At 42.1% G+C, this 26,612-nt stretch overlaps 1 protein-coding gene across 1 annotated transcript in view; it reads right to left on the reverse strand.

The window, feature by feature from the left end:
• LOC145393722 (uncharacterized) overlaps positions 1-26,612 on the reverse strand; it is an 848,279-nt gene that overhangs the window by 621,081 nt on the left and 200,586 nt on the right. Inside the window, exons 25-26 of the mRNA XM_080267765.1 lie at positions 8,730-8,847; positions 6,082-6,481 (exon numbers count right to left, since the gene is read on the reverse strand). Of these exons, the coding sequence (XP_080123891.1) occupies positions 6,082-6,481; positions 8,730-8,847 (518 nt within the window). The remainder of the gene's footprint in view (positions 1-6,081; positions 6,482-8,729; positions 8,848-26,612) is intronic.

Here is a 26,612-nt window from a genome sequence, read left to right on the forward strand (position 1 = left end):
CCAGGGCTAAACTACTTAGTCTGAATAATAAGGGCAAAAATGACCAGTTGCTGGCCCTCAAGTGGTGTCATGTGAACAATAAACTCCAACCATCCCTTGGATATAAACTTATGGGCCACATGTGGTGAGAGCACCCTAACCCACTAGACCACCAGCCAGCCAGTTACACAATTGCCATTCAGGAGGATCAATGGTTTCCCTAGCTACAAGAAACCACTTGGGTTGTAACTCAGTATCACTTGATGGTAGCATAGCAAAGAGTGGATGACAGAAGCCCCCACCAATTATTCTTTCTCTTGACAAAAACAGAGATAAACAACTCATCTCATACCAAATTAAACTTAATGCAAACTTAAAATATACCGGTACCATAACTAACAAATTTCTGTCAGTTCTTATTTCTATATTTGTGAAATATACTGCAACATTTTTCTAAGCATGAGTGGATAAGATTTTAGCAATTTTACACTCTAGGCACTGGGAAATACAGTAATCTCTAATCTATCTGGACATGATAGAACCAAAGGCATGTCCAGGTGGTGGCAACATCCGAATAATGAACACTATTCCCCTACCACACGCAGACCATACCTATACCCACCTCCAACCTATACCTAACTTATTTGTAAAGTACCTATGCTTAATTTGGCAGTATTTTCTGGTCATTCAGGCACATTTAGACATCAAAACACACATAGGAATATCCAAAGTAATGTTAAACACCAAGAAAACCTTGCAGAAAAACCACTAAAAACCAAAAAACATCCTTCCTATACACCACTGTATGTACAGTACCCTTCCTACTTTTGGCACTGTTTTCAGGTCAATCTGCCACATTTAGGCATCAAAACACACATAGGAATATCCAAAGTAATGCTGAACACCAAGAAAACCATGGAAAAAAAAAAAAAATGAAAACCAAAAAACACCCTACCTATACGCAACTCTATGTACAGTATCCCTCCTAATATTGGTACTGTTCTCAGGTCAATCTGCCATATTTAGACATCAAAACACACATAGGAATATCCAAAGTAATGCTAAACACCAAGAAAACCATTAAAAAAAAACACTAAAACCAAAAAACACCCTGCCTATACACGACTGTACGTACAGTACCCCTCCTAATTTTGGCACTGTTTTCTGTCATATTTAGACATCAAAACACACATGATTATCATATTAATGCTGAACATAATGAAAACAATGCACAAACAACAAAAATCCACAAAAAAACTGACGAAGGTTTGAAAATCTGTTGTCTGTGATGAGTGATTGCTCCCAAGACTCAAAAAAAATTCCATGGCCAAAAATTGATATAAATCGTATACCATCATCTTCGCTGGTGTTTATACTATAAGATAAGCTAATAAAAACACATAAAAATGACAAGTAAGAGTACGAAATTCATGTAGCAATAAAGTGTTCAAGAGTAAAACTTTATCATTATTCATCATCCAATCCTACGTTGCCCCATGAGCAGCGTAGGAGCCCGGGGCTAGGCAAGTTTGTCCTGACATTTTAAGATGAGAGTGACCAGCCTCACTCATTCCTGAGTGGCACCACGTGAACGACAAACCCCAACCACCCCTTGGATATAAACCTTCACCGGCTCAATCCAATTGGAGCTCCGTAATTACCCACTAAACCACCAAGCGCCAAAATTTGGTTATATGGTTACCACCCAGCATAGTATATGGTTTCCTGGTGTACAGGAAACCATTTGGCTTGTCACTCAGTGTAGAGTCACCCACAGGCAGAAGAAAGAGGAAAGAATGAAGGAAAGAAAGACAGAAGAGGGAGTGTAAAGTCAACGGTAGGCAGAAGGACGAGGAAAGAATGAAGAAAAAAAAGACAGAAGAGGATGGAAGGAAAGAAGGATGGAGGAGAGGAAAGGGCAGACACCCAAGAGCAGCACTACATCGAGTGAGTGGATGGTGAGTGCCCCCACCTACCACAATAGAGAGTAAAACTTACCCTCATATAACTTCCCACCATCCTAATTAAAAATTTAAGCATATGTCTAGATGCAGAATTTCATAAGCTCTCTCATGGTCACCACAGAATTTCTAGACGACCAATTGTAGTCGAATAAAAAAATAAAGAAATAAATAAAACTTTGAAAACTCATGAGTCAATGCTATCACCATGGAGGAGGGTAAGGACTGAGGGAGTGAGGGGGGAGCCAGGAGGGTATGGAGAAGGGAAGGGAGGGGGGGAGAGGCAAAGCTGTGGGCAGGATTCTCCCCCTTCTATCGACAGGCAGACTGGCGCTTCTGCCGTACATTTACTCATGGCTTGCAGTCTGTTAGACACCGAGTGTTCATGCGGAAACACAACACATTATGGCCGGGGGACTTTCGACCTTCGATTGACAGGCGGACGGCTGCTGTTGCTGAACATGTACTCGTGGCTTGTGGTCTGTGTTCGATAGAGGTGACGATTGGGAAAGACTAAGCCCCCATGGCCGCGCGATATTAGACAGTCAGTGGGGAAGGCACATGGACATTTTGACACCGCTTGCGAGTTACAGTCGTATTACTCGGGTGCTGGAGGTTTGTTGGGAGTGACAGGACGAGCACGCATTTTGACCATTCAGTACAGGGTCAGATGGACATTTTAGCTCTGGTTGTGGGTTACAGACTACTTCATGCTAACGGCGCGAGCCCAGCGCCCACGGTTCCGAATGTTTGGACATGTTGGTGGCGGGCCAAAGTTCTCGGATACTTTTACGTCCAAATAATAGAAAGAAAGAGAGAGGTGAAAAGATTAGTAAGAGAGAGTAAGAAGAGAGTGGATGAGGAATTTGGAAGGAATTTGAGTGTAAAGTGGAGGGACTGTAAGAAAATGTTCTGGAAAGAGGTGAAAAGAGTAAGACAGGGTGGAAGTGAAGTTAGCAGGGGAGTGAAAGATAAAAATGGTAGATTACTAGTGGAGAAGGGAGAAAAAGTGAGCAGATGGAGAGAACACTTTAAGGAATTGTTGAACATAGAGGATGGAAGTAATGTGAGTAAAAGTGGCTGGGGAATGGCTGGGAGAAGGAGGGAGGTGAGAAGACAGGAAGAAATCAGTAGGATAGAAGTTGTGGAAGCAATGAAGAAAGTTAAATTGGGGAAAGCCCCAGGAATTGATGGAGTGTGTGGTGAAATGCTGAAGCATGGGGGAGGGATAGTAGTAGAATGGATGTGGAAGATGTGCAGATTGGCCTGGGAGGAAGGTAGAGTCCCGGAGGATTGGAAGTCAGGTATAATTATTCCCTTGTACAAAGGAAAAGGGGAAAAAGAAGTGTGTGGTAATCATAGGGGCATTTGTCTTCTTAGTATAATAGGAAAAGTGTATGGTAGGATACTTATTGACAGAGTTAGAGAAAGAACAGAGAAATTAGTTGGAGAAGAACAGGGAGGCTTTAGGAAGTGAAGAGGTTGTGTAGATCAGATATTCATTCTTAAACCTTTAGTGGAAAAGTTTCTAGAGAAGGGAATGAAGTTGTATGCGGCTTTCATGGATTTGGAGAAAGCATATGACAGGGTCGATAGACAAGGATTGTGGAAAGTGTTAAGAATATATGGAGTAGATGGGAAGTTGCTGAATGCTGTGAAGAGTATGTACGATGGTGCAAAGGCTGCAGTACGTGTGGATGGTGAACTAAGTGAATTTTTCTCTTTGAAAGTTGGGTTGAAACAGGGATGTGTCATGTCTCCATGGTTGTTCAATCTGTACATGGATGGGGTAATAAAAGAGGTACAAGGTAGGGCAGTGGATGTTGGAGTGGCCCTGGTGAGAGAGGATAGTGTTTGGAAACTCCCTGTACTGTTGTTTGCAGATGATACTGTGTTGTTGAGTGAAGACGAAGGGGAGCTGCAAGGCTTGGTGGACGAGTTTGGGAGAGTGTGTAAGAAACGGAATCTAAAGGTGAATGTGGGGATGTGTAAAGTGATGGTCTTTAAGAGAGGTGAAGTCAGTGAATGTACAGCGAGGTTGGATGGTAAGGAATTGGAAAATGTGAGTAAGTTTAAGTACTTGGGTAGTGTGATGAGTAAGGATGGAGGTTTGGAGGGTGAAGTGCTTGAAAGGGTACAGCAGGGAAGAAAGGTTGCTGGTTCTTTGAAAGCAGTGATAAGAAACAGGGAAGTGACCATGGAAGTGAAAAAGTTACTACATGACAGTATTGTGATACCAACTCTAACGTATGGAAGTGAAGCTTGGACGTTATTGGAAGGACACAAGTCAAGAGTGAAAGCAGTGGAAATAAGTTATTTAAGAGGAGCCTGTGGGGTCACATGGAGAGACAGGCTGACGAATGAGGATATAAAGGAGCGTTGTGGTGTGGATGTGGATGTGATAGGAAGCGTTATGAGGAACACACTGAGGTGGTTTGGCCATGTGGAGAGGATGGAGGGTGGAAGACTGACGAACAGAGTGTATGTGAGTGAGGTGGAGGGGGGAAGAGGGAGGGGGAGGCCGAGGATGAGATGGAGGGATGGGGTGGAGAGGTATATGAGAGAGGGGGGTGTGAGTTGGGAGCAGGGCAGTGAAATGGCGGGGACAGGGCGACTTGGAGGAAATTTGTTTGTGGCCACCCCAAACGGGATTGAGGTGTCTGGCAATAGATGGATAGATAGATAGAAATTCGGACAATGGTTTAATAGAGCCAAGGCCCAGCGTCCGGAGACTGAACGCATTCGGATAATGAAAGTCCGCATAATTGAGGGATCACTGTATTTAATCATAGGGGCATTTGTCTTCTTAGTATAATAGGAAAAGTGTATGGTAGGATACTTATTGACAGAGTTAAGAAAGAACAGAGGAAGTAGTTGGAGAAGAACAGAAAGGCTTTAGGAAGGGAAGAGGTTGTGTAGATCAGATATTCATTCTTAGATCTTTAGTGGAAAAGTTTCTAGAGAAGGGAGAGAAGTTGTATGCAGCTTTCATGGATTTGGAGAAAGCATATGACAGGGTCGATAGACAAGGATTGTGGAAAGTATTAAGAATATATGGAGTAGATAGGAAGTTGTTGAATGCTGTGAAGAGTATGTATGATGGTGCAAAGGCTGCAATGCGTGGGGATGGTGAACTGAGTGAATTTGTCTCTCTGAAGGTTGGGTTGAAACAGGTATGTGTCATGTCTCCATGGCTGTTCAATCTGTACATGGATGGGGTAATAAAAGAGGTATAAGGTAGGGCAGTGGATGTTGGAGTGGCCCTGGTGAGAGAGGGTAAAGTTTGGAAACTCCCTGTACTGTTGTTTGCAGATGATACTGTGTTGTTGAGTGAAGACGAAGGGGAGCTGCATGGCTTGGTGGATGAGTTTGGGAGAGTGTGTAAGAAATGGAATCTAAAGGTGAATGTAGGGAAGAATAAAGTGATGGTCTTTGAGAGAGGTGAAGTCAGTGAATGTACAGCGAGGTTGGATGGTGAGAAATTGGAAAATGTGAGTACGTTTAAGTATTTGGGTAGTGTGATGAGTAAGGATGGAGGTTTGGAGGGTGAAGTGCTTGAAAGGATACAGCAGGGAAGAAAGGTTGCTGATTCCTTGAAAGCAGTGATAAGAAACAGGGAAGTGAGCATGGAAGTGGAAAAAGTTACTACATGACAGTATTGTGATACCAACTCTTACATATGGATGTGAAGCTTGGACGTTGTTGGAAGGACACAAGTCAAGAGTAAGAGCAGTGGAAATAAGTTATTTAAGAGGAGTCTATGGAGTCACATGGAGAGATAGGCTGACAAATGAGGATATAAAGGAGCGTTGTGGTGTGGGTGTGGATGTGATAGGAAGTGTTAGGAGGAATACACTGAGGTGGTTTGGCCATGTGCAGAGGATGGAGGGTGAAAGACTGACGAACAGAGTGTATGTGAGTGAGGTGGAGGGGGGAAGAGGGAGGGGGAGGCCAAGGATGAGATGGAGGGATGGGGTGGAGAGGTATATGAGAGAGGGGGGTGTGCGTTGGGAGCAGGGCAGTGAAATGGCAGGGGACAGGGCGACGTGGAGGCGATTTGTTTGTGGCCACCCCGAACGGGATTGAGGCGTCTGGCAATAGATAGATAGATAGATGCATGCTCAGCATTATCAAAACTTACCAGGATTCTTCCAAGACAGTGCCAGTTGGTATCCAATCACCCCTGGGCTCTTGCTGAGGCTATGCTGAGTTCCTGTGCCAACTGCATTCCATCCTGTAATTTTCCATGTGCTGCTGGCAACCTTAAGACCAAGAGCTGATTCAAGCGCTTTGTTACATGATGATGCAGTGCGAATGAAATGAAGGCTTCTTTCATCACCTGGGATACTAGTAAAGTCTGGGTCAACACCCAAGACTGTACCACATCTATCTTCATCCATCTGTTTGGGGAATTTGAAATCATCCATTTCATTCATGTCATCTGCTCCAAACATAGGTGGAACTTCTAATGTGTGGATAATTTGACTGCTGAAAACACATGTCTGTGGCAGGTTTACTTTTAACTCCACCTGATCTCCACCCTGAAATGCAAACAATATTTTATAAGTACAAACATTCTGCATTCTTTATGGACATTCAATACACTGGTAGCTTAAAAAGTCTGATCTAATCAATATTTAACATTAAGTGTAATGTATTACAAGTTTATCAAAATTCACTAACAGGTAAATTATGACACAAGCATATCCATCACTTCATACACTGAACAAAATATACCTCTTTATCAACTTCATCTTAAATTATTCCTCCCTTGAAAGAGCCTTTATACTAGCAGTGAAGGTGATCAAAGTGAATGCAAAAATAAATGAAGTCAAAGGAAAGGTACATGGCATAATTAAGAGGTGATAAACATTCAATGTCAGATGAAGCAGTAGGTGGTGGCAATTATCATCCATTCACTTCATGTAATGTTGCTTACTTCTTCCTTAGGTGACTCGAGACTGAGTGACAAGCATAATGTTTCCAGTACCCCAGGAAACCATTTACACTGCTGGGTGGTAACCATATACCTAAATAATGGGGTTATGTGGAGCGTCGTGCCTTAAGAGTAAATGTAGAGAAGAGTAAAGTGATGGTTATTGAGAGAGAAGGTGACTCCCAGTATAATGTCACAGTGAATGGAGTGAATGAAGAGAGACTGGAATTGGTGACAGAGTTCAAATACTTGGGTACAGTGATAGAAAAGTGAGGTAAATGTGCAAAAGAAGTTGAAAGTAGAGTGACACAAGGAAGAAAAGTAGCTGGTGCAGTGAAGGCCTTGATAAGAAACAGAGGCTTGAGTGTTGCAGCTGCACAAGGCTTACATGAAGGAGTGTTAGTGCCAACACTAACATATGGGTGTGAGACTATGGTGTGGTATGAAAATGGAAAGTCAAGAGTAAGAGCAGGGCTGCTGAGGAATGTATGTGGAGTACTGAGGGTGGATAGGATCAGAAATAATGTGATTCGTGATGATGACAATGACGATGACGATGATGATGATGATGATGATGATGATTTCGAGCCTCCTAAGGTGCCCATTAACTGGGTGGAGTGATGCGAATGCAGCATTCATACAGGATGATGATGATGATGATGATGATGACGATGAAAGAGGAAATTTCTACTCTCAAAAGGTTAAACCAATCTTGATTAACATATTCAGAAAGGTACCAAACCTCAGTACAATATTCTGGCAAATGTCACACTATTTGATGCAGCTTAGAAAAACCTTCACACTTAAAGATATTTGATCTCTTAAATCTGCAGTGGCTGATAGCAAAGCTCTCGGCCCATCTGCATCAGGGTTCAAATCCTGGTGCAGGCAGGTCGCATCCCTTGACTTAGGTGTCCATCCACTCTTTGTGGGCTGGTAGGTAAAATGAAGAGACCTGTTACATGTTTGTTTTGTATATGATAAATCGATAGAACAATGAACTAAAAGTTATAACCAGTTTTGCAATAATGATGGTGAAATTTGCTTATACGACAATTGTAATGGCTGCGTATGATAATGCTATGCATAAATGGTGCCTCGCACGCAAGCCAACATTCAAATGATTGAGCCAAGATAACCAAGTGTTTACAATCACTGTAATCATCTCCCTCTCACTTATTTCATGCATGCATGACTGAAACATCTCTGCTACTGCCAGATAACAGTGCAAGTTCACAACAAAAAGTGCAGTGTACAAGACTAAGTGGAGTGATAACTTTTTGTGCATGAATACTGAAAGTTGTGAATTGGAAATCATGTCTGGCATGGATGCTGCTCCTAGTAGAAAGCATGTTGCTACTGAGGATGCTGAGGGCATGCATGAAAGGGTAAGGTTTTTGAAGTTTTAGGTTAAGTGGTCCTTGGCCCCCATCCTATCTCCACCAAATCCATGTTATACCAATCTCGGTACAAGATAAATTGTTATGTGATGAATTTTCACTTGACATACCCCCACTGCATGCTGAGGTGAGACTGTACCTAGGATAACACCTAGGGGAGATGACTGTGGTGACCTGGATGATGCAGTGGCCTTGTATCCCAAGATATTGGGTGAATAACCCACCACTGCGGCTAAGCGCCTCATGGCATATGTCCCCTCCTTTACCTTTACTGTAAAGTCTATGGGTGTAATTCTGGCTACTGCTGCACTGCCATACAATTCATTCAACTTGGTAAAGATCTTTCAGGCTGAAGGGGATTACTATGATTAATAAGGCACAGAGTCTAAAAAACAGCTATTGTAGATCTATTACACAAGGTCATTAACTCATGAAGGAAAACAAGCATCACACCTGGATCATTACTGCTGCTGAGATATCTCCTGCTACATTATCTTGACTTGTGGTGGTGGTAGATACTGGGCCATGTAAGGTCATTATCCTCAACCCTTTCTGCTGGTACACACCCAAACTGCCACATAAAGCAAACTCATATGAAACATCACAAACAGACTGCTTAGCTGAATACAACAGAGTAAAGCATTAAGAAAAAAAGTACACACACACACACACACACACACACACACACACACACACACACACACACACAAACAGATGGGAAAAACTGAAGTTACCAACACCGCATGAAAAAATGGGAAACAGGAGATTCGATTACAATGTTTAGATGAAAGAGGTGTGGAAAAGGTGGGTAGAGAGAATTTTTTTTGTATTGGACAATGGAAGAACAAGAGGTTATGAACTTAAATTAAGGAAAAGCAAATACCTTAACGATCTTAAAAGATTCAGTTTCCCAAACAGGAGTATAAGTACAGGTAACTCGCACGGAACACGATCTCACGGAACGCGCTCGCAATTATACACGGTAAGGGCTGGGATACATGTAAGACAATGTAAGATTAAAAAAACATTATGAAAACTACAAATTAACGCAGGAGAGGCCTTTGAAAAATCAAATCCTCGAACGTCACCGAAGCGCGCGGTTTGTTTTGATTACGTGACGATTTAGGTGGGAAATTATTCAGTGAGTGAGACATTCCCAAGTACAGTAGCACAGTATTTGTAAGTTAAATATTTATAGTACTGTACTGTTCTGGTAAGTTTATGTGCAACTTAAAGTACAATTAAATAACGTTAAAGCAAGAAATAAAGTCTTATAACCAGTTTACCTGATAGGCGTCAGAATATTGCCTTTTTTATTTGTTAGTTTTTTCCACAGTACTGTACAGTATTTGTAAGTTAAATATTTCCTGTTCTCGTATGTACTGTACTTGTAAGCACTTAAATAAAGTTAAATAAATTAAATAAAGCCTTGTAACCAGTTAACCCGAATTATATGATTACCCATGATCGGCGTTGGAATATTGCCTTTTTTGTTTGTTCGTTAAACTCTTACTGTACTGCTTTTCTACAGTACTGTATTTGTAAGTTAAATATTTACTGTTCTGGTATGTACTAGTAAGCAATTAAAGCATTAAATAAAGCCTTGTAACCAGTTAACCTGATTTATATGATTACCCATGATCGGCATCGGAATATTGCCATTTTTGTTTGTTCGTTAAAGACTTATAATAAGAGAAAAATACATTTTTGTCTTGGTATCTTTACCTATTTGCTAAGGTTTGCTGTAATGGTTTGGATCATTTGATGCAATGCAACTTGTAGAAAACTGTGAAAACTTTCGGGCAGTGAACGAAAATCTGGGACATGAGACTGACCTTGACTTCACCCTCTCATGTTACGTATCATCTGTCAGTTCACCACCTGCTATCGTGAGGAGTGGGTGTACGATTTTTTCGCTCGTGGCCATGCCTAACCACACACAGTTACACCCATTATCTTGACCCAGACAGAAAATACAACCTTTTTCCTCCCTTGCAAAACACACTCAACCACCCTGTTTACGAGACAGCAATATATATTGCGAAAATAACAAGGTCTGGGATACATGGCGTCTGGCAATGAATGAATGAATGAACAAGGTAAAATGATAAAGATGAACGTAAAATGATAGAGAAAGATGAACATGTTATGATGGAAGAAGTACGTTTTCCCCGTCTGTAAACGTATTTATTTCTGCTTTGTATCTGTATTCGTAATAATTAGACTTATTGTTAGTTCTGAAACTGCATTACGATTCTATTTTTAGCCATTCTCGTGGTGTGGGAGCTGGAAGTTGTGACACAACTTCCTTATTGCTAATTGGACTGACCCTTCACTTTATTCTCCCGTGGCAGAGTCTAGCCTTGGAGGACGTGCAGTTTTCTCATTTAGGACTGAAAATTTAACTCTTTCGCTCCCTTTTTCAAGCATGGGCACAACGATAACGTAAAAAATAACTCGAAACTACCATAAACATATCAAAAAGGTGAAAATGTATTCATAACATTTTTTTTTTTCCAGCTATTCCTAACAGATTATGTACTGAAATCATTCGATATCACAGTACTGCATTTCTAAGTTAAATATGTACTGTTCTGGTATGTACTTGTAAGTTAAAGCACTGGTACCAGTTAACCTGATTTATATGATTACCTACGATCGAAGTCGGAATGTTTCCTTGTGTTTACGTACAGTATTTGTGTGTTGAAGTTTTGCTCTGGAGTACTGTATTTGTGAGTTATAACATTAAATAAACCTTCTAACCACTTAAAGTGCTTTCTAGTGATTACCAGTGACAGATAACAGCAAAACAACACATTTGGGGGGTCTAGGGAGCAAAATACGGAGTAGTTTAAATATACGCGATTTCGCACCTAACACGGCACGGTAGGAACGAAACCCACGTGTTCCGTGCGAGTTACCTGTACAGTAATCCCTCCAATATCCGACATAATAGAGTCATAGGCAGGTCCGGATAGTGGTCCTGTCCGGATATTGGGCCCCAGCTTATGGACTTGTACTTATGGACCCTAACTCTGAAAAACACCTATACAACTCCCTCTGGACATGCATTGCACCTATTTAAGACCCAAATCACACCAATAAGGGACATAAAAGACTGAAATAAATGCAAAAGAACCATAAAATGAGGTTTTAGAGGTGAGTTTATACAATACTGTATTAAACATTCTGGGTACTTACAAGTCCCTTGCTCCTGGACTGGTTTGAACCGCCAGTTTGCAGTCCACAGTTAATCCTCTGCACTCTAAATTCTAATTTCTTAACACTGCACAACACTGTAAATTCCTGTGTGTTCTAGTGGCAAGGTATTGCAGTTTATTCACTGTTTATTCACAAAAAATAAGCACCTGTGGCTTGCACTGTTATGAGTATCTGCTCTCCATCAGAGTTAAGCTGTGACTGTTGATGTTGGTGGGGTAACAGAGTTGCCAGATCGCAACAGCCACATTACCAATCTCCTCAACTTTCATTGTCAAATATAACTTTTCATTACCAAATTCGTAAAGCTAGCATATATTCTTCACTAATTATATATACAAGTGGAAATACATGTAATCACTCTCCTTATAACTAACACCATGTTGATTATTTTCACACTATGTAGGGTAGCAGATTAATCAAAGAGAGCAAACATTCCACCATCTCCATCCTGTGTATCCTCATACATGTGAAAAATCCATTTGGTAATGCATTATTCTAATTCATTACCAAATGAATTTTTCATTACCAAATTGGCCCACACTTGGTAATGAAAAATACCAAATGGCAACCTGACAGGGGAGGGGGGAGGGGGAGGAAGGAAGGGGTGAAGGGACCATGCTGTAACAGCTGTTCGGCGCCAGGCAGGAATTTCAAATTATGGGAGGGAAAAAAGTCAGATTTTTTTTTAATTTTTTGCGGTTTTTGGCCCATTTTGGGAATATTGGATCCCAGGAGGATTATGTCCGGTTAGTGGGGATGTTCGGATATTGGGCGTTCGGATATTAGAGGGATTACTTCGGAATACTTAGAGAAGGTGGTGGTGAAAGCAAAAGGAATCCATGTGTTTAAAACTAGACTGGATAAAAGTGGATATGAAGACAGGACAATACAAGCTTAGCTCAATTCCTGTATACTAAAAATAGGTAAATACATACACACACACACACACACACGTGAAACGTGGGAAAGGGCAGATATGCGTCGCTGCGTTCTGCTCAGCTCTGTCCAAAACCTAAGTGTATCTTAAAATGAGATAAGCTCGGTACTAAGCTAAATTATGGATGATTTAATATTGTAGAGCAAGTAAAAGTGAAAAAGTGACGCCCAAAGAAAGTATACCTTATCAAATAATCAAAGCCCTGGAACTGGTGATGTAAGCAGATGGACAGAGGCCAGGTGAATCACAAAGGATGGGTGCCAGGTAAATTCCAACACTGACATAATGGAGATGTTACAGTGTAAGCAGTAAGTTTATTCTGTTAGTGCACTTTCAAGAAGTGCACTTAGGCAAAAGGAAAGGAAACAGGAAACACAAAATGATGACTACACAGACCTGGTGGAGCTGGATACATTTAACAAATTAGCAGTGAAAGTGAATAAACTGGAGGAAACTTTCAAATAGGAACTGGATGAAATAAACAAGGAACTGTACCAACAAAAGGAAAAAAATGAGGAATTGGTAAAGGAATTAAACAGAAAAGATGGAACAATAGGTGAGCTACAAGCTGAGGCAGACATTCTTAACCCCATCGAGCACAATGACGCAAAATGAGTCAAAGCGCCTTAAGTCTGATGAGTAGATGATGCACTATGACACACTTTCCCTATAAATTGTTGTCAAAACTTTATCTGCGGCTGAACCTGTGTCAAATTTTGGTGAGTCATAGGTTAGGGTGTCTATGTCTGAGGCAAACATATGGCAACACTGTCAACCCTGTCACAAGGACAAGCGGTCTATTATTAGCTCAGTGTCCTCTCAGCAGCCAGGCAAGCAGGGCGTGTGAGCGTGCAGCCGGCCATTTTATTCCTCGTTTTGTAATACGTCACCTGTCCATCCCTTACATGTATTACAGTGATGGTGTGTTATATAATGCAGTGTATCTGTGAAGAAGGTGTTTAAGTGTTTTTTCTATATTTTCAGAGAAATCCAAATTTCAAATATGCAACCGCTCATGACCGTTCCCTTTCACTACTCAAAGTAACCACGATGGTGGGGAAAGGGTTATCTGAGGAGGAGTACCTGAAACATTCATTTAGTGAAACTGAGAGTGAGGAATACTGACAAAGATTCTGGGGACAGTGATATTGAGTGACTGAGGTGAGGAGGAGAGAAAGAGAGAGAGAGTGAGGATAGGAATAGCTAATCCAGCCCCAAGGCATTGCGATAAACCTCCCTCTTGGGTCAAGGCCACCTCCAGTATCACCACCACTGGTAGTACCATAACTACGACCACTGGTACCACCACTACCACCACCGTCACCACTAGTAACACACACACACACACACACACACACACACACATACACACACATACATTACAAATAAACACACACACACAGGCTGTGATTGTACCTTTCCTCCTCTCTGCAACTCCATCTCTACATTTCAGAAGCATTCCAGCACTGCTAGAGGATGTGACTACTTATTTGTCTTGTTTTTACACTATGTATATATAAGGTATAAATGTGTGCGTTTACTGGTGTGGTTGAAAAGATTAGGAGAAATACACTGAGGTGGTTTGGACATGTGGAGAGAATGGAGAATGAAAGACTGACTAAGAGGGTGTATGTAGGTGAGGTGGAGGGAGGGAGAGGGAGGGGTAGACCGAGGATGAGGTGGAGGGATGAAGTTGAGAGGTATATGAGGGAGGGGGGGGTGAGTTGGGGGGAGGGGAGTCAAATGGTGGGTGACAGAGTGACTTGGAGGCGTTTTGTCTGCGGCCACCCTTTGCAGGACTAGGGCGTCGGGCTATAGATAGATAGATAGATAGTTTACTGTACATTCTCATAGGGTAAATGAGGTGCATTTCATTTTCTCTCAGGCATTTAACTCGGAAAGTATATGTCGCATCAAAAATTTGAAAAAAATCATGAGCAAGATGCTGATTTTTCATGCACACTTCTGCAAAGCAAAATAATCTTTGTGTGCAAATTATTTTGGGAAAAGTTTGTAAACACAAACATACTCCGTTTACAGGTATGAGCTTTCGTGCTGTTACACCACCCAACCCATCCTAACTTTTCAAAAATCATTTTCTCAAAAACAATAAGAGTTATAATAATTTCTATTATATCAAGGGCTTCCTTATTGGTGGTAGGTGGTGGCGAGCATCATCCACTCACTTGATGTAGTGCTGCCTACTTATTCCTTCACCTTTATCATTCTCTTTCTGTGCCTGCCCTCCTTTCTTCCTATTTCTCCCATCTTTCCTGTCACTTCTTATTGCTTTTCTTTCCTTTTCAGGTGGTTTTACATTGAGTGACAAGCCTAATGGTTTCCTGTAAGCTAAGAAACCATTTACAACGCTGGATGGTAACCATATAACCAAACCATACGTGTTCCCTATGTGTCAACAAGTGGGTTGGTGGAGGGTTAGTGCCCCTCCCATTGAAACAAATAACTCAAAGTCAAATGGCCACCCCTTACGGGATTGTGGTGTCTGGCAATAGATAGACAAATAGACAGATAGCTTCATTATCCTTCGGACTATAAAAATGTACGTAATTTACAAATATGTTTGTTACAATCTCAATAATTACAAACGAAAAGCTAAACAAATCATACATTTTTAGATAATTTTTTTGTTTTTTCCAATTTACTCGAAAACTATTGGGCATATCAAAATTTCCTGGTGCTCTAAAGAAAGCTTGTGAAATTCTGCACATAGACATGTACTTTGCAACTGAAAGTTCCAGGAAAAATTTTGTGCAATGATAGTGGGAACTTATTAGAAGCTAGTTTTCTCCTAAATTAGGTTTTTCACTTCATTTCTGTACATTTATTCATCTGTTTTATGTTTTTTTTTTTTTTTTTTTTTTTTTTATCATATAGTATAAACATCAGCAAAGATGACAGGCTACTATTCATAACAATATAAGCATTTTCCAAAGGCAAATTTGGCCGTAAATATTTTTTTTCTTTCCACGCGAGCGGAGGCAGCCTAAGTGGGGTTTTGGTTTTGTGCCTGGCACAGAAACTTATTGGAAACATATGGTGTGTGAAAGGGTTACCGGTAAGAAGAAAATGAAAGAAATGGAAAATACAGTAGTCACCCATGAGAGAATTTTGAAGGAGTACAATAATGAGTATGGAAGTTAAGAAGTCACTGCAAGATAGTACTGTGATCCCTACCCTCTTGACGTATGGAAGCGAGATGTGGACCTTGCTAGGGAGGAACAAGTCAAGAGTGAGAGCAATGGAAATGACTTACCTAAGAGGAGCATGTGAAGTGACATGGAGGGACAGGTTGACGAATGAAGGAGTGAAACAATGTCGTGGGGTGGATGTGGATGTGACTGACAAAACTGGGAGAAATACACTGAGGTGGTTTGGACATGTGGGGAGACTGGAGACTGAAAGTCTGACTAAAAGGGTGTATGCAGGTGAAGTGGAGGGAGGGAGAGGGAGGAGGAGATCAAGGATGAGGTGGAGGGAGGGAGTTGAGAGGTATATGACGGAGAAGGGAGTGAGTTGGGGGGGAGGGCAATCAAATGCTGGGCGACAGACTGACTTGGAGATGTTTTGTCTGCGGCCAACCTTTGCGGGATTAGAGCATCGGGCTATAGATAGATCGTTTCGTTTTCATTTCATTTTTAAAGGCTCCAACATGCTTGCATGTGTCGGCCTTGGTCACCTAATGGTGGCTCTCCACGCTGCACAATCCATTGCAGCCTCCCTGTTCAGTCCCTTAACCCTAAGGTCACACTTAATGACCTCATTCCATGTCTTTCTCGGTCTACCCCTCATAACCCCACCCCCAATATTAACACTTCTCACCTTCCTCACCCAATTATCATCCCCCATCCTCTCCACATGTCCAAACCACCTCAATCTACCTCTCCTCATCACAACACCAATACATCCCAGTCCCATCCTACCTCTCAACTCTTCCATCGCAAACCCAGACCCTCCAGGCCTTGGACGCAGGGACGCACTGCACATCCACCTAATCATTGTCATTTCTGTACGTCTGAGCTGGCGAATATCTTCCTCCTTCACTGCCCAGGTCTCACTGTCATACAGCATTACACTCCTAACAAAGGCTGCATACAAAGACCCCTTAGAATGTAGGGAAAGCCCTCTCAATGTCAGGAGAGGCAAGAGCTCCCTGAACTTCTTCCAACCACTTCTCACCCTAGCCACAGAGCTAGCTCCAGCCCCACCTCCAGCACACAACATGTCTCCCAAATAACAAAACTCTTTCACACATTCAAGAGATTCACCAGCAAGTTCAATCCTTTCACGTCTGACAATCTCCACCTGCTCACCCCGGCACGCCATACACATAAAATCAGCATTATCTCGCAGTCTACCTCTGATACCACTACATCTCTTATGGACCCATTTATCACACACACCGCACAAGATGGAATTACTTCCCACGCCCTTGTGCCAAACTGCACATGGCCACTCTCCCTCGTCTTTGACAGTACCGCCACCAACCCTAGATATCATCACTTTTGTTTTATCTGCATTTACCCTTAAACCCTTTTGCCCCATACCATCTCTCCACTTCCTAAACCTTTCCTCCGCCTCCCTTTCATTCTCTGCAATCAACACCAAATCATCAGCATACAACAACTCCCACGGGAATCCGTTTCTAAAGTCACGTGAAAGGGCTTCAAGTACCATGATAAACAACATGGGACTCACGACTGACCCCTGATGCACACCAACATTCACGGAAAACTCATCACTCAAATCTCCATTCACTCTCACCTGGGTGTGAGCACCCACATACATGGCCATAACCACCCTAACCAGCCACTCCTCCAAGCCAAGCTTTCTCATTGCCCACTTCACCACCTCTCTAGGGACTCTGTCAAAGGCCTTTTCCAAATCAACAACAAGAAAATAAAGATCCCTTCTCCTACCAATATATTTTTCCTGAAACTGTCGAACATTGAATATGGCATCAGTGGTCCCCCTACCTGGCATAAACTCAAACTGCATCTCATCAATATTCACTCTTTCTCTAATCATACCTTCTAAAACTCTCTCCAATACCTTCATTATCTGATCTAAAATCTTTATACCTCCATAATTTCCTCTTTCCAGGGCATCACCCTTCCCTTTATACACATTTACAATTACACTCTTCAGCCAATCATCTGGGACAACACACTCATAAATAATCCTATTTATCAGGTCAGTGACTAAACTCACCCCTATATCGCCTGAGACCTTCAACATTTCGGCAGTCAACCCAGACACACCTGCTGCCTTCCCCACCCTCATCCTGCCTATTGCCTCACTCACAGTAGCAGTATCAATCAAAGGCCAAGGGCCAGACACTGGATCTGCTGGCTCCAAACCTTCCCTGTCCCAGTCAAACTCCTCATTCAACAAACGGTTATAATGCTCTCTCCATGCATCTTAAATATCCTCACTGTTCACCACTACCCTTCCTTCATCATTCTTCACACACTGCTCACCTATAATATCCCGATTATCCCTCTTCACCTGACCTGCCACCCTAAATATATTTTTCCTTTCCCCATGATTTAGGTTATCAAGTAATTGTCTCTGTGACTCAGACTTTGCCCTGTATACCTCTCTTCTAGCCCTACGCTTGGCAGCCAAATATTCCTCTTTGCTACCACCCTTCTTCCATTCCCGGAAAAGCCTTCTTTTCTCCTTAACTGCAGCTTCTACACCCTCATCCCACCACCAAGTTACTTTGTGTCTTGGTGGTCCTCTTGTCCAACCACATGTTACATCAGTAACTCTCAAGAAATTGTTCTTGAGGGCTCTGTATGTTCATTAACGCCTCTGACTACAGCTCCCTGTTCAGCCACCACTCTCCTCAACTCGCCATAGAAGGCATCCCTTACTACAGTACTTGGTTTTTCAGCATCCATATTTTCCTCCTAGGTACATAAGTCCTCTTTTTCATCACTTGTTCTTTAAGCACCATATCACAAATCAATAGTTTGTCTTGCTGCACACACTCCTCACTTCCTATAACTTTAACATCCCTCACTAACCTCCTCTCGGCCCTCCTAACCAGAAAATAATCTATCTGACTGCTGTCGGCCCTCCTAACCAGAAAATAATCTATCTGACTGCTGTTTCCCCCAGACTCATACGTAATTAACCTACTCTCTCTTTTCCTAAAATATGTGTTGCACACAATCATGTCCGTTGCCTCCCCAAACTCGAGTATCCTTTCCCCTTCTGCATTCCTTAGACCATACGCACATCCCCCATGCACTCCTTCATAACCTTGTGCTAATTCACCTACATGACCATTTAAGTCCCCTCCCAAAATCACTATCTCATCATCCCGCATACCACCCACTACACGTATTAAATCATTCCAAAATCTATCTTTCTCTGATTCATCCAATCCTGACTGTGGAGCATATGCCGATATAATCGCAGCTATCCTTCTTCCCAACAGAATTTTCACTACCAATATCCTATCGCTTACTCTCAAAACATTCATAACATATTCCACCCATTTCTCCGCAACCATCACACCAACACCTCCATATCCGTCTGTCCCCCCCTGCCAAAACATCTTATAGCAACAGTCCTTCCCAACAATCTTTCTGGCTGATCCACCCCTGTACCGGACTTCCTGCAAACACGCCACATCCACCCACCTCCTACTGAATGCCTCAACGACTTCCCCCACTCTTCCCCTCAAACTTCCCACATTCCATGAACCCACCCTCATCCCCATGGGTGATTTACTGTCCTCAGGCTTGCTATGAAACTTATTTTGTTTTGTCATCTTCAGTATTAATAAAGGGAGACAGACACAGCACAGGTCCCACTCACTGCACAGTCCCAGGTCCAGGCAATGGATCTGGGAACCCTAGCCCACCAGCTTACTAGTGGCTGTGGTAGTGGACTATCTATCTATCTATTGCCAGACGCCTCAATCCCGTTCAGGGTGGCCACAAACAAATCGCCTCCACATCGCCCTGTCCCCCGCCCTTTCACTGCCCCGCTCCCAACTCACACCCCCCTCTCTCATATACCTCTCCACCCCATCCCTCCATCTCATCCTCGGCCTCCCCCTCCCTCTTCCCCCCTCCACCTCACTCACATACACTCTCTTCATCAGTCTTTCACCCTCCACCCTCTCCACATGGCCAAACCACTTCAGTGTATTCCTCCTAAAGCTTCCTATCACAGCCACATCCACACCACAACGCTCCTTTATATCCTCATTTGTCAGCCTGTCTCTCCATGTGACTCCACAGGCTCCTCTTAAATAACTCATTTCCACTGCTTTCACTCTTGACTTGTGTCCTTCCAGCAACGTCCAAGCTTCACTTCCATACGTTAGAGTTGGTATCACAATACTGTCATGTAGTAACTTTTTCACTTCCATGCTCACTTCCCTGCTTTTTATCACTGCTTTCAAGGAACCAGCAACCTTTCTTCCCTGCTGTACCCTTTCAAGCACTTCACCCTCCAAACCTCCATCCTTACTCATCACACTACCCAAGTACTTAAACGTACTCACATTTTCCAATTCCTCACCATCCAACCTCGCTGTACATTCACTGACTTCACCTCTCTCAAAGACCATCACTTTACTCTTCCCTACATTCACCTTTAGATTCCGTTTCTTACACACTCTCCCAAACTCATCCACCAAGTAATAATGATAAAGACATAATTAGACAAGCAGGTAATCTGACAGAAGAAAGGCAAGACAAAATATGAGAAGATCATTCATTCATTCATCATCTAATCCTACGTTGCCCCATGAGGCGTGTAGGAGCCCGGGACTAGGCAAGTTGGTCCTGACATTTAAGATGAGTGACCAGCCTCACTCATCCCTGAGTGGCATTACGTGAGCAATAAACCCCAACCATCCCTTGGATATAAACCTTCACAGGCTCAATCTGATTGCAGTGCTGGAATTACCCACTGAACCACCATGTGCCAAAATTTGGTTTTATGGTTACCACCCAGTGTACAAAATGGTTTCCTGGTGTACAGAAAACCATTTGGCATGTCACTCAGTGTAGAGTCACCCACATGCAGAAGGAAGAGGAAAGAATGGAGGAAAAAATGACAGAAGAGGGAGTGTAAAATCACCTACAGGCAGATGGATAAGGAAAGAAAAGGAAAGAAAGACAGAAGAGGATGGATGGAAAGAGGGAAGGAGAGGAAAGGGCAGACATAACTCAGGCAAATGAAATTATGAAAAGTTACACAAAGGATGTAGAAAATACATGGGCTGTAGCCAAAACAAGTCAAGATCTAAAAAACAAAGCTGAAGCAAATGACATCATAAGAAAAAAACCAAGGCTGATAAAGGAAACAGCTGGGATCAACAAATCTATAGTCATCACTGGCAAAGATGAAGAAGATATAAAGAACAGAATCACCAGAGACAACAAGACAGTAAATATAAAGAACATAATTGAAGACAGTATAAGAGGAAATCTGTGAGACAGATGTAGAGGAAATTAAGAGGCTTAAGAAATATGAGAGAAACAAGTCAAGGCCCCTGAAAGTAACTTTCTAAAGTTGAACACTAGATGAGGTATTAAAAAATGCTAACAAACTTAAGGAATCAGAGGAATACAAAGAAGGATGGATAAAAACGTGCCTAGCTCAAGAAGAATGGGGATTCAATAGATGAGCTGTCACACGAAGTCAACTCTCTGAGAAAGAAAACATGTGAAATGGGAAGTACTATTGTCAGCCATGAGTGTGCTTTGGAGGAGCTCAAAAAGGATACAGATATAATTAGGCAAGCAGGTAGTCTGTCAGAACAGTGCACTGATAGTGAAGAGAAGATAACTCAGGCAAATGAAATGATGAGAAAATTGCTCAGAGGAAATGCAAGGTACATATGCTATCTATCTATCTATCTATATACCTAGGCTGCTTCCCCCAAGGAAAGGGAGGTAGCCGAGACAGGACGACACACTCCCTATTTACTCATCCATTCAAACACATTCATTTGCATCTTAGCCCCAAAGGGGAGAACGGACAGATCCTCACCGCACCACACTGCACAAGGGTCAACTGCGCAATGTAATCAGTGACATCTGCAGCAGGGCCCGACAGCAGAGCTGGTTTACCCCTGCCACATCATAACAGACTCATCCCCTTACCCGCACCTGACCTGAAATAGCTGATCAGACCAAATGCGGGAGAATATCCCCTCAGGGCTGTGTCATCACTTATTCATTCACAATTTCTCTCCACCCATTTCTGTCACGCACAGCCACTCTTCCTTGCTCAAAAGACATCCCTCTCGCATCCAGCGCTCTCTTCACACTGTCCATCCATCCTATTCGTGGTCTTCCTCTCAGCCTTACACCTCTCACATCAGATCTAGTTATCTTTTTATTTTTGCGACCTCTGCATATGTACCTGAAAAAGGTACATATGCAGAGGTCGCAAAAATAAAACGAGCAAGAAAAGGTCAAAGCTAAAACCATAAGAAAGGAAGTGAATGAAATCATAAGAAACAGCCCAAAGCTACTAAAGGAATCAGCTGAATCAACAAATCTACAGTAATCAATGGTAAAGATAAAGAAGAAATAAGAAACAAAATCTCTAGAGACCAAAAGGATATGGTAATGATAATGAGCACATTGAAAAAAATATCAGAGGAAATCTGTAAGAAAGGAACAGATGAACTTAAAAGGCTAGGAAAATATGAGAGAAATAAGTCAAAGCCTCTGAAAGTTACCTTCTAAAGTGTGACCATTGTAGAAGAAGTATTAAAAAATGCTACCAAACTTAAGGCATCAGAGGAATTCAAAGAAGTATCGATAAAAATGGAGAGAGACTGGAATTGGTGACAGTTCAAATACAGTGCTATGTGCAAAAGAAGTGGAAAGCAGAGTGAAACAAGGAAGGAAAGTTGCTAGTGCAATGAAGGTCTTGATAAGAAACAGAGGCTTGAGTGTTGCAGCTGCACAAGGCTTGCATGAAGGAGTGTTAGTCCCAACTTTAACATACGGATGTGAGATCATGGTGTGGCATGAAAATGAAAAGTCAAGAGTGAGAGCAGTGGAGATGGGACTGCTGAGGAATGTATGTGCAGTACAGAGAGTGGATACAATACAAAATAATGTGAGTCGTGAAAGATGTGGAGTAAGGAAGTCTGTGGAGATCAGAATTGAAGTGAGTGTACTGAGATGGTTTGGTCATGTGGAGAGAATGGATAATAACTGAGTGGTGAAAAAGGTGTATCTGAGCAAATCTGAGGGAGGGGGGAGGCAAGGTAGGCCAAGGAGAAGGTGGAGGGATATGGTGGATGAGTGTGTGAGGAAGAGAGGTTTACAAGTCAGTGAGGCTAGGGAACTGACAAGAGATCGAGCTTGCTAGATGAATATTGTGAGGAGAAGCGCATGATCAGGGATTTGGTATCCCTTTTTAACGTGACAGCGTCTGGATTGACTCTATCGGGAAAGTTTACGTAAGGCTACAGAATGCGGTGAATGTTTTTGGCGTATCAGATAAAGCCTGGATTCTGGAGGCTTCAATGGTGAGTGGATGGAAGCGTGGCCCATTGGAGTGGACAAATTTGGGCTGTCTGGATATTGCTACTCCTCACCCTGCCCTAAGGTGGGAAAGGGATGATGATGATGATGGATAAAAAGATGCCTAACTCATGGGAAATGGGGATTACTAAAGGAGAGAAGTGGTGAAGTGGGCAATGAGAAAGCTTGGGATGGAGTGGTTGGTTGGGGTAGTTATGGCCATGCAGGTGGGTGCTCGGACCCAGATAAGAGTGAATGGAGATTTGGGTGATGAGTTTTCCGTGAATGTTGGTGTGCATCAGGGGTAAGTTTTGAGTCCCTTGTTGTTTATCATGGTACTTGAAGCCCTCTCACATTACTTCTGAAATGGAATCCCATGGGAGATAATGTGTGCTGATGATTTAGTGTTGATTGCAAAGAATGAAAGGGAGGCAGAGGAAAGATTTAGGAAAGAGAGAATGGTAAGGGGCACAAAGGCTTAAGAGTAAAAGCAGATAAAACAAAAGTGATGATATTTAGGGTCGGTGGAAGTACTGTCAAAGAAGAGGAAGAGTGGCCATGTGCAATTTGCCACAAGGGCATGGGAAGTAATTCCATCCTATGCAGTGTTTTTGATGAGTGGATATATAAGAGATGTAGTGGTATTAGAGGTAGACTGTGAGATAATGCTGATTTTATGTGTGCGGCAAGCTGGGGAGAGCAAGTGGAGATTGTCAGGCATGAAATGATTGAGCTTGCTGGTGAGTCTCCAAGTGTATGGAAGAGTTTAGTTATTTGGGAGACATGTTTTGTGCTGGAGGTGGGTTTGAAGCTAGCTCTGCAGCTAGGTGATAAGTGGTTGGAAAAAAAGTTCAGGGAGCTGTTGCCTCTCCTGACATTGAGAGGACTCTCTCTATACGCTAAGGGGTCTTTGTATGCAGCATGTGTTAGGGGCGTATTGCTGTATGGTAGTGAGACCTGGGCAATAAAGGAAGAGGATACTCACAGGCTCAAACGTACGGAAATGACAATGATTACTTGGATGTGCTGCGCATCCCTGCGTGCAAGGCCTGGGGGGGCTGGGTTTACAATAGAGGAGTTGAAAGGTAGGGTGGGACTGGAATGTAATGGTGTTGTGATGAGGAGAGATAGATTGAGATGGTTTGGGCATGTGGAGAGGATGGGGGAGGATAAGTGGGTGCAGAAAAAGAGATGTTAAAGTTGGAGGTAGGGTAGCGAGAGGCAGACTGATAAAGACCTGGGACGAGATCATTACGTGTGACCTCAGGGTTAAGGGACTGAACAGGGAGACTGCCATATATGGAGCAGCATAGAAAGCTGTCATTAGGTGACCAAGGCCAATGCATGCAAGCATGTTGGAGCCTTCAAATACGAAATGAAAAACAAAACACTCATCATGGACATGGGAAAAATCTATATCAATGGAGACAATATTTGCAAAGTACTAAACAAAAAATTCCAGTAAGTTCTTCCAAAAGAGAGTACATTTGAGAGAGATGAAAGAGAACAAGCATGCTCACACATATTAACAAATATATGAATATCAGAACAGAAGGTCTAAGAAGAGATGAGTAAATTAGAAAAAGGAAAAGCAAATGATCATCACACAGATTTCAAGTTGGGTACTAAATGAATGCACAGAAGAGTTAAGCAGACCAATACATTTAATATTCAGGGAATCCCTAAGGCAAAGTAAACTACCTGATATCTGGGAGGAAGCAAACATTGTTCCCCTCTTCAAGAAAGGAAACAGACAAAAACCATTTAACTACTGATCAGCATCACTGACCAGTATCATGAAAAAGATATTAGAAAAGCTGATATGGAAAATTTGGGTAAATCATCTGGAAAAACACAATTTGATAACAGAAAGACAGTTCAGTTTTAGAAAATCATGTGTTACAATTTACTAAGCTACTGAATTGCAGAAACACTAAAGAAAAGAGAAGGATGGGTGGATGGCATCTATTTGGATTTCAAGAAGGTATTTAACTGAGTACCACACCAAAGACCTGTATGGAAACTGTACCATCAAGGAAGAAACTAACGTAATCTATACTGCTGGATGCAAGATTTTCTCAGAAAAAGGGAAATGAGAACAGTACTAAGGGGGAAATTACTCATCATGGAGAGAAGCGACTAGTGGAGTCCCACAGGGCTCAGTGCTGGCACCAATTGTGTTTTTAATATATATAAATGACATAGAGAGATGGGGTGGAGAGGTATATGAGAGAGGGGGGTGTGAGTTGGGAGCGGGGCAGTGAAATGGCTGGGGACAGGGCGACGTGGAGGCGATTTGTTTGTGGCCACCCCGAATGGGATTGATGCATCTGGCAATAGACAGATAGATAGATAGAGACATAGAGAGCAACACTGGAAGTGGAAGCTATCTAAATATGTTTGCTGATGATGCAAAAATACAAAGGAAAATTACAAACACAGACTCTTGCACAGAGCTACAAGATGGATAAAATAAGCTTCATGAATCGAGCAGCGGATGGCAGATGGAATTCATTGTGAACAAATGTCACGTAATCAAGTTTGATAAAGGTGAAAAAAAAAGACCAGAATGAGATTATAAGCCAAGAATTGCAACCCTACACATATCAGAAAAGAAGGACTTAGGAGTGCTTATCAATAACTGACTATCACCGGCTGACCTGATCAATGAGACAGTATGGATCAGGTACACACTGCTTGCTAATACGAGAGTAGCATTCACATACATAAATGAAGATATGCTGTGAAAGATAATCACATCACTCATTAGACCAACTCTGGAGTATGCAACAGTAGTCTAGAATCCACATCCTAAAAAATACATAGATAAGATTAAAAAGATACAAAGGGCCACTACAAGATGGACACCAAGCTTATGGGATCTATGAAAAAAGACTAGAAAAATTAAGCCTACCAACATTACCTGACAGATGAATGAGGAGACATGATTGTGTTATATAAATGCATCACAAAAAAAGGGAAAATAGACATGACTGAATATATATATATATATATATATATATATATATATATATATATATATATATATAACCTAGGGGGAAGCAACTTCAAGAGGACACTGAAGAAGACTGTACAAAAAGAAAGGTGATATGGATGTAAGAGAATTCACCTTCCCAAATAAAGCGACTGATCAGTGGAATGCACCATCAAATGAAATAGTATGTGTCAAAATTATTTACAAATGCAATGATATATATGATAAAAATCATTCAAACCATGGGACAGTACAAGCATGACTCATTCCTGTAAAGATACAATTAGGTAAGAACAATTAGTAAAGAACACACACACACACACACACACACACACACATTTATTGCATCACTATTTATGATTTCAATATTCCTACAAGACTGCAATAATGTAGATTCACATCTATCTATCCATCCACTGCTAGATGCCTTAATCCCGAAAGGGGTGCCCACAAACAAATCGCCTTCATGTCACTCTATTCCCCCACCCCCCATTTCACTGCCCTCCCCCCAGCTCACACCTTCCTCTCTTGTGTACCTTTCCACTCCATCCCTCCATCTCATCCTCGGCCTCTCCCTCCCTCTCCCCCTCCCTCCGCCTCACTCACATACACTCTTCTCATCAGTCTCTTGCTCTCCATCCTCTACACAT

Source organism: Coenobita brevimanus, chromosome 25, assembly GCF_032717465.1.
Source record: "Coenobita brevimanus isolate Jiangsu-jjx chromosome 25, ASM3271746v2, whole genome shotgun sequence".
NCBI lineage: Eukaryota > Metazoa > Arthropoda > Malacostraca > Decapoda > Coenobitidae > Coenobita > Coenobita brevimanus.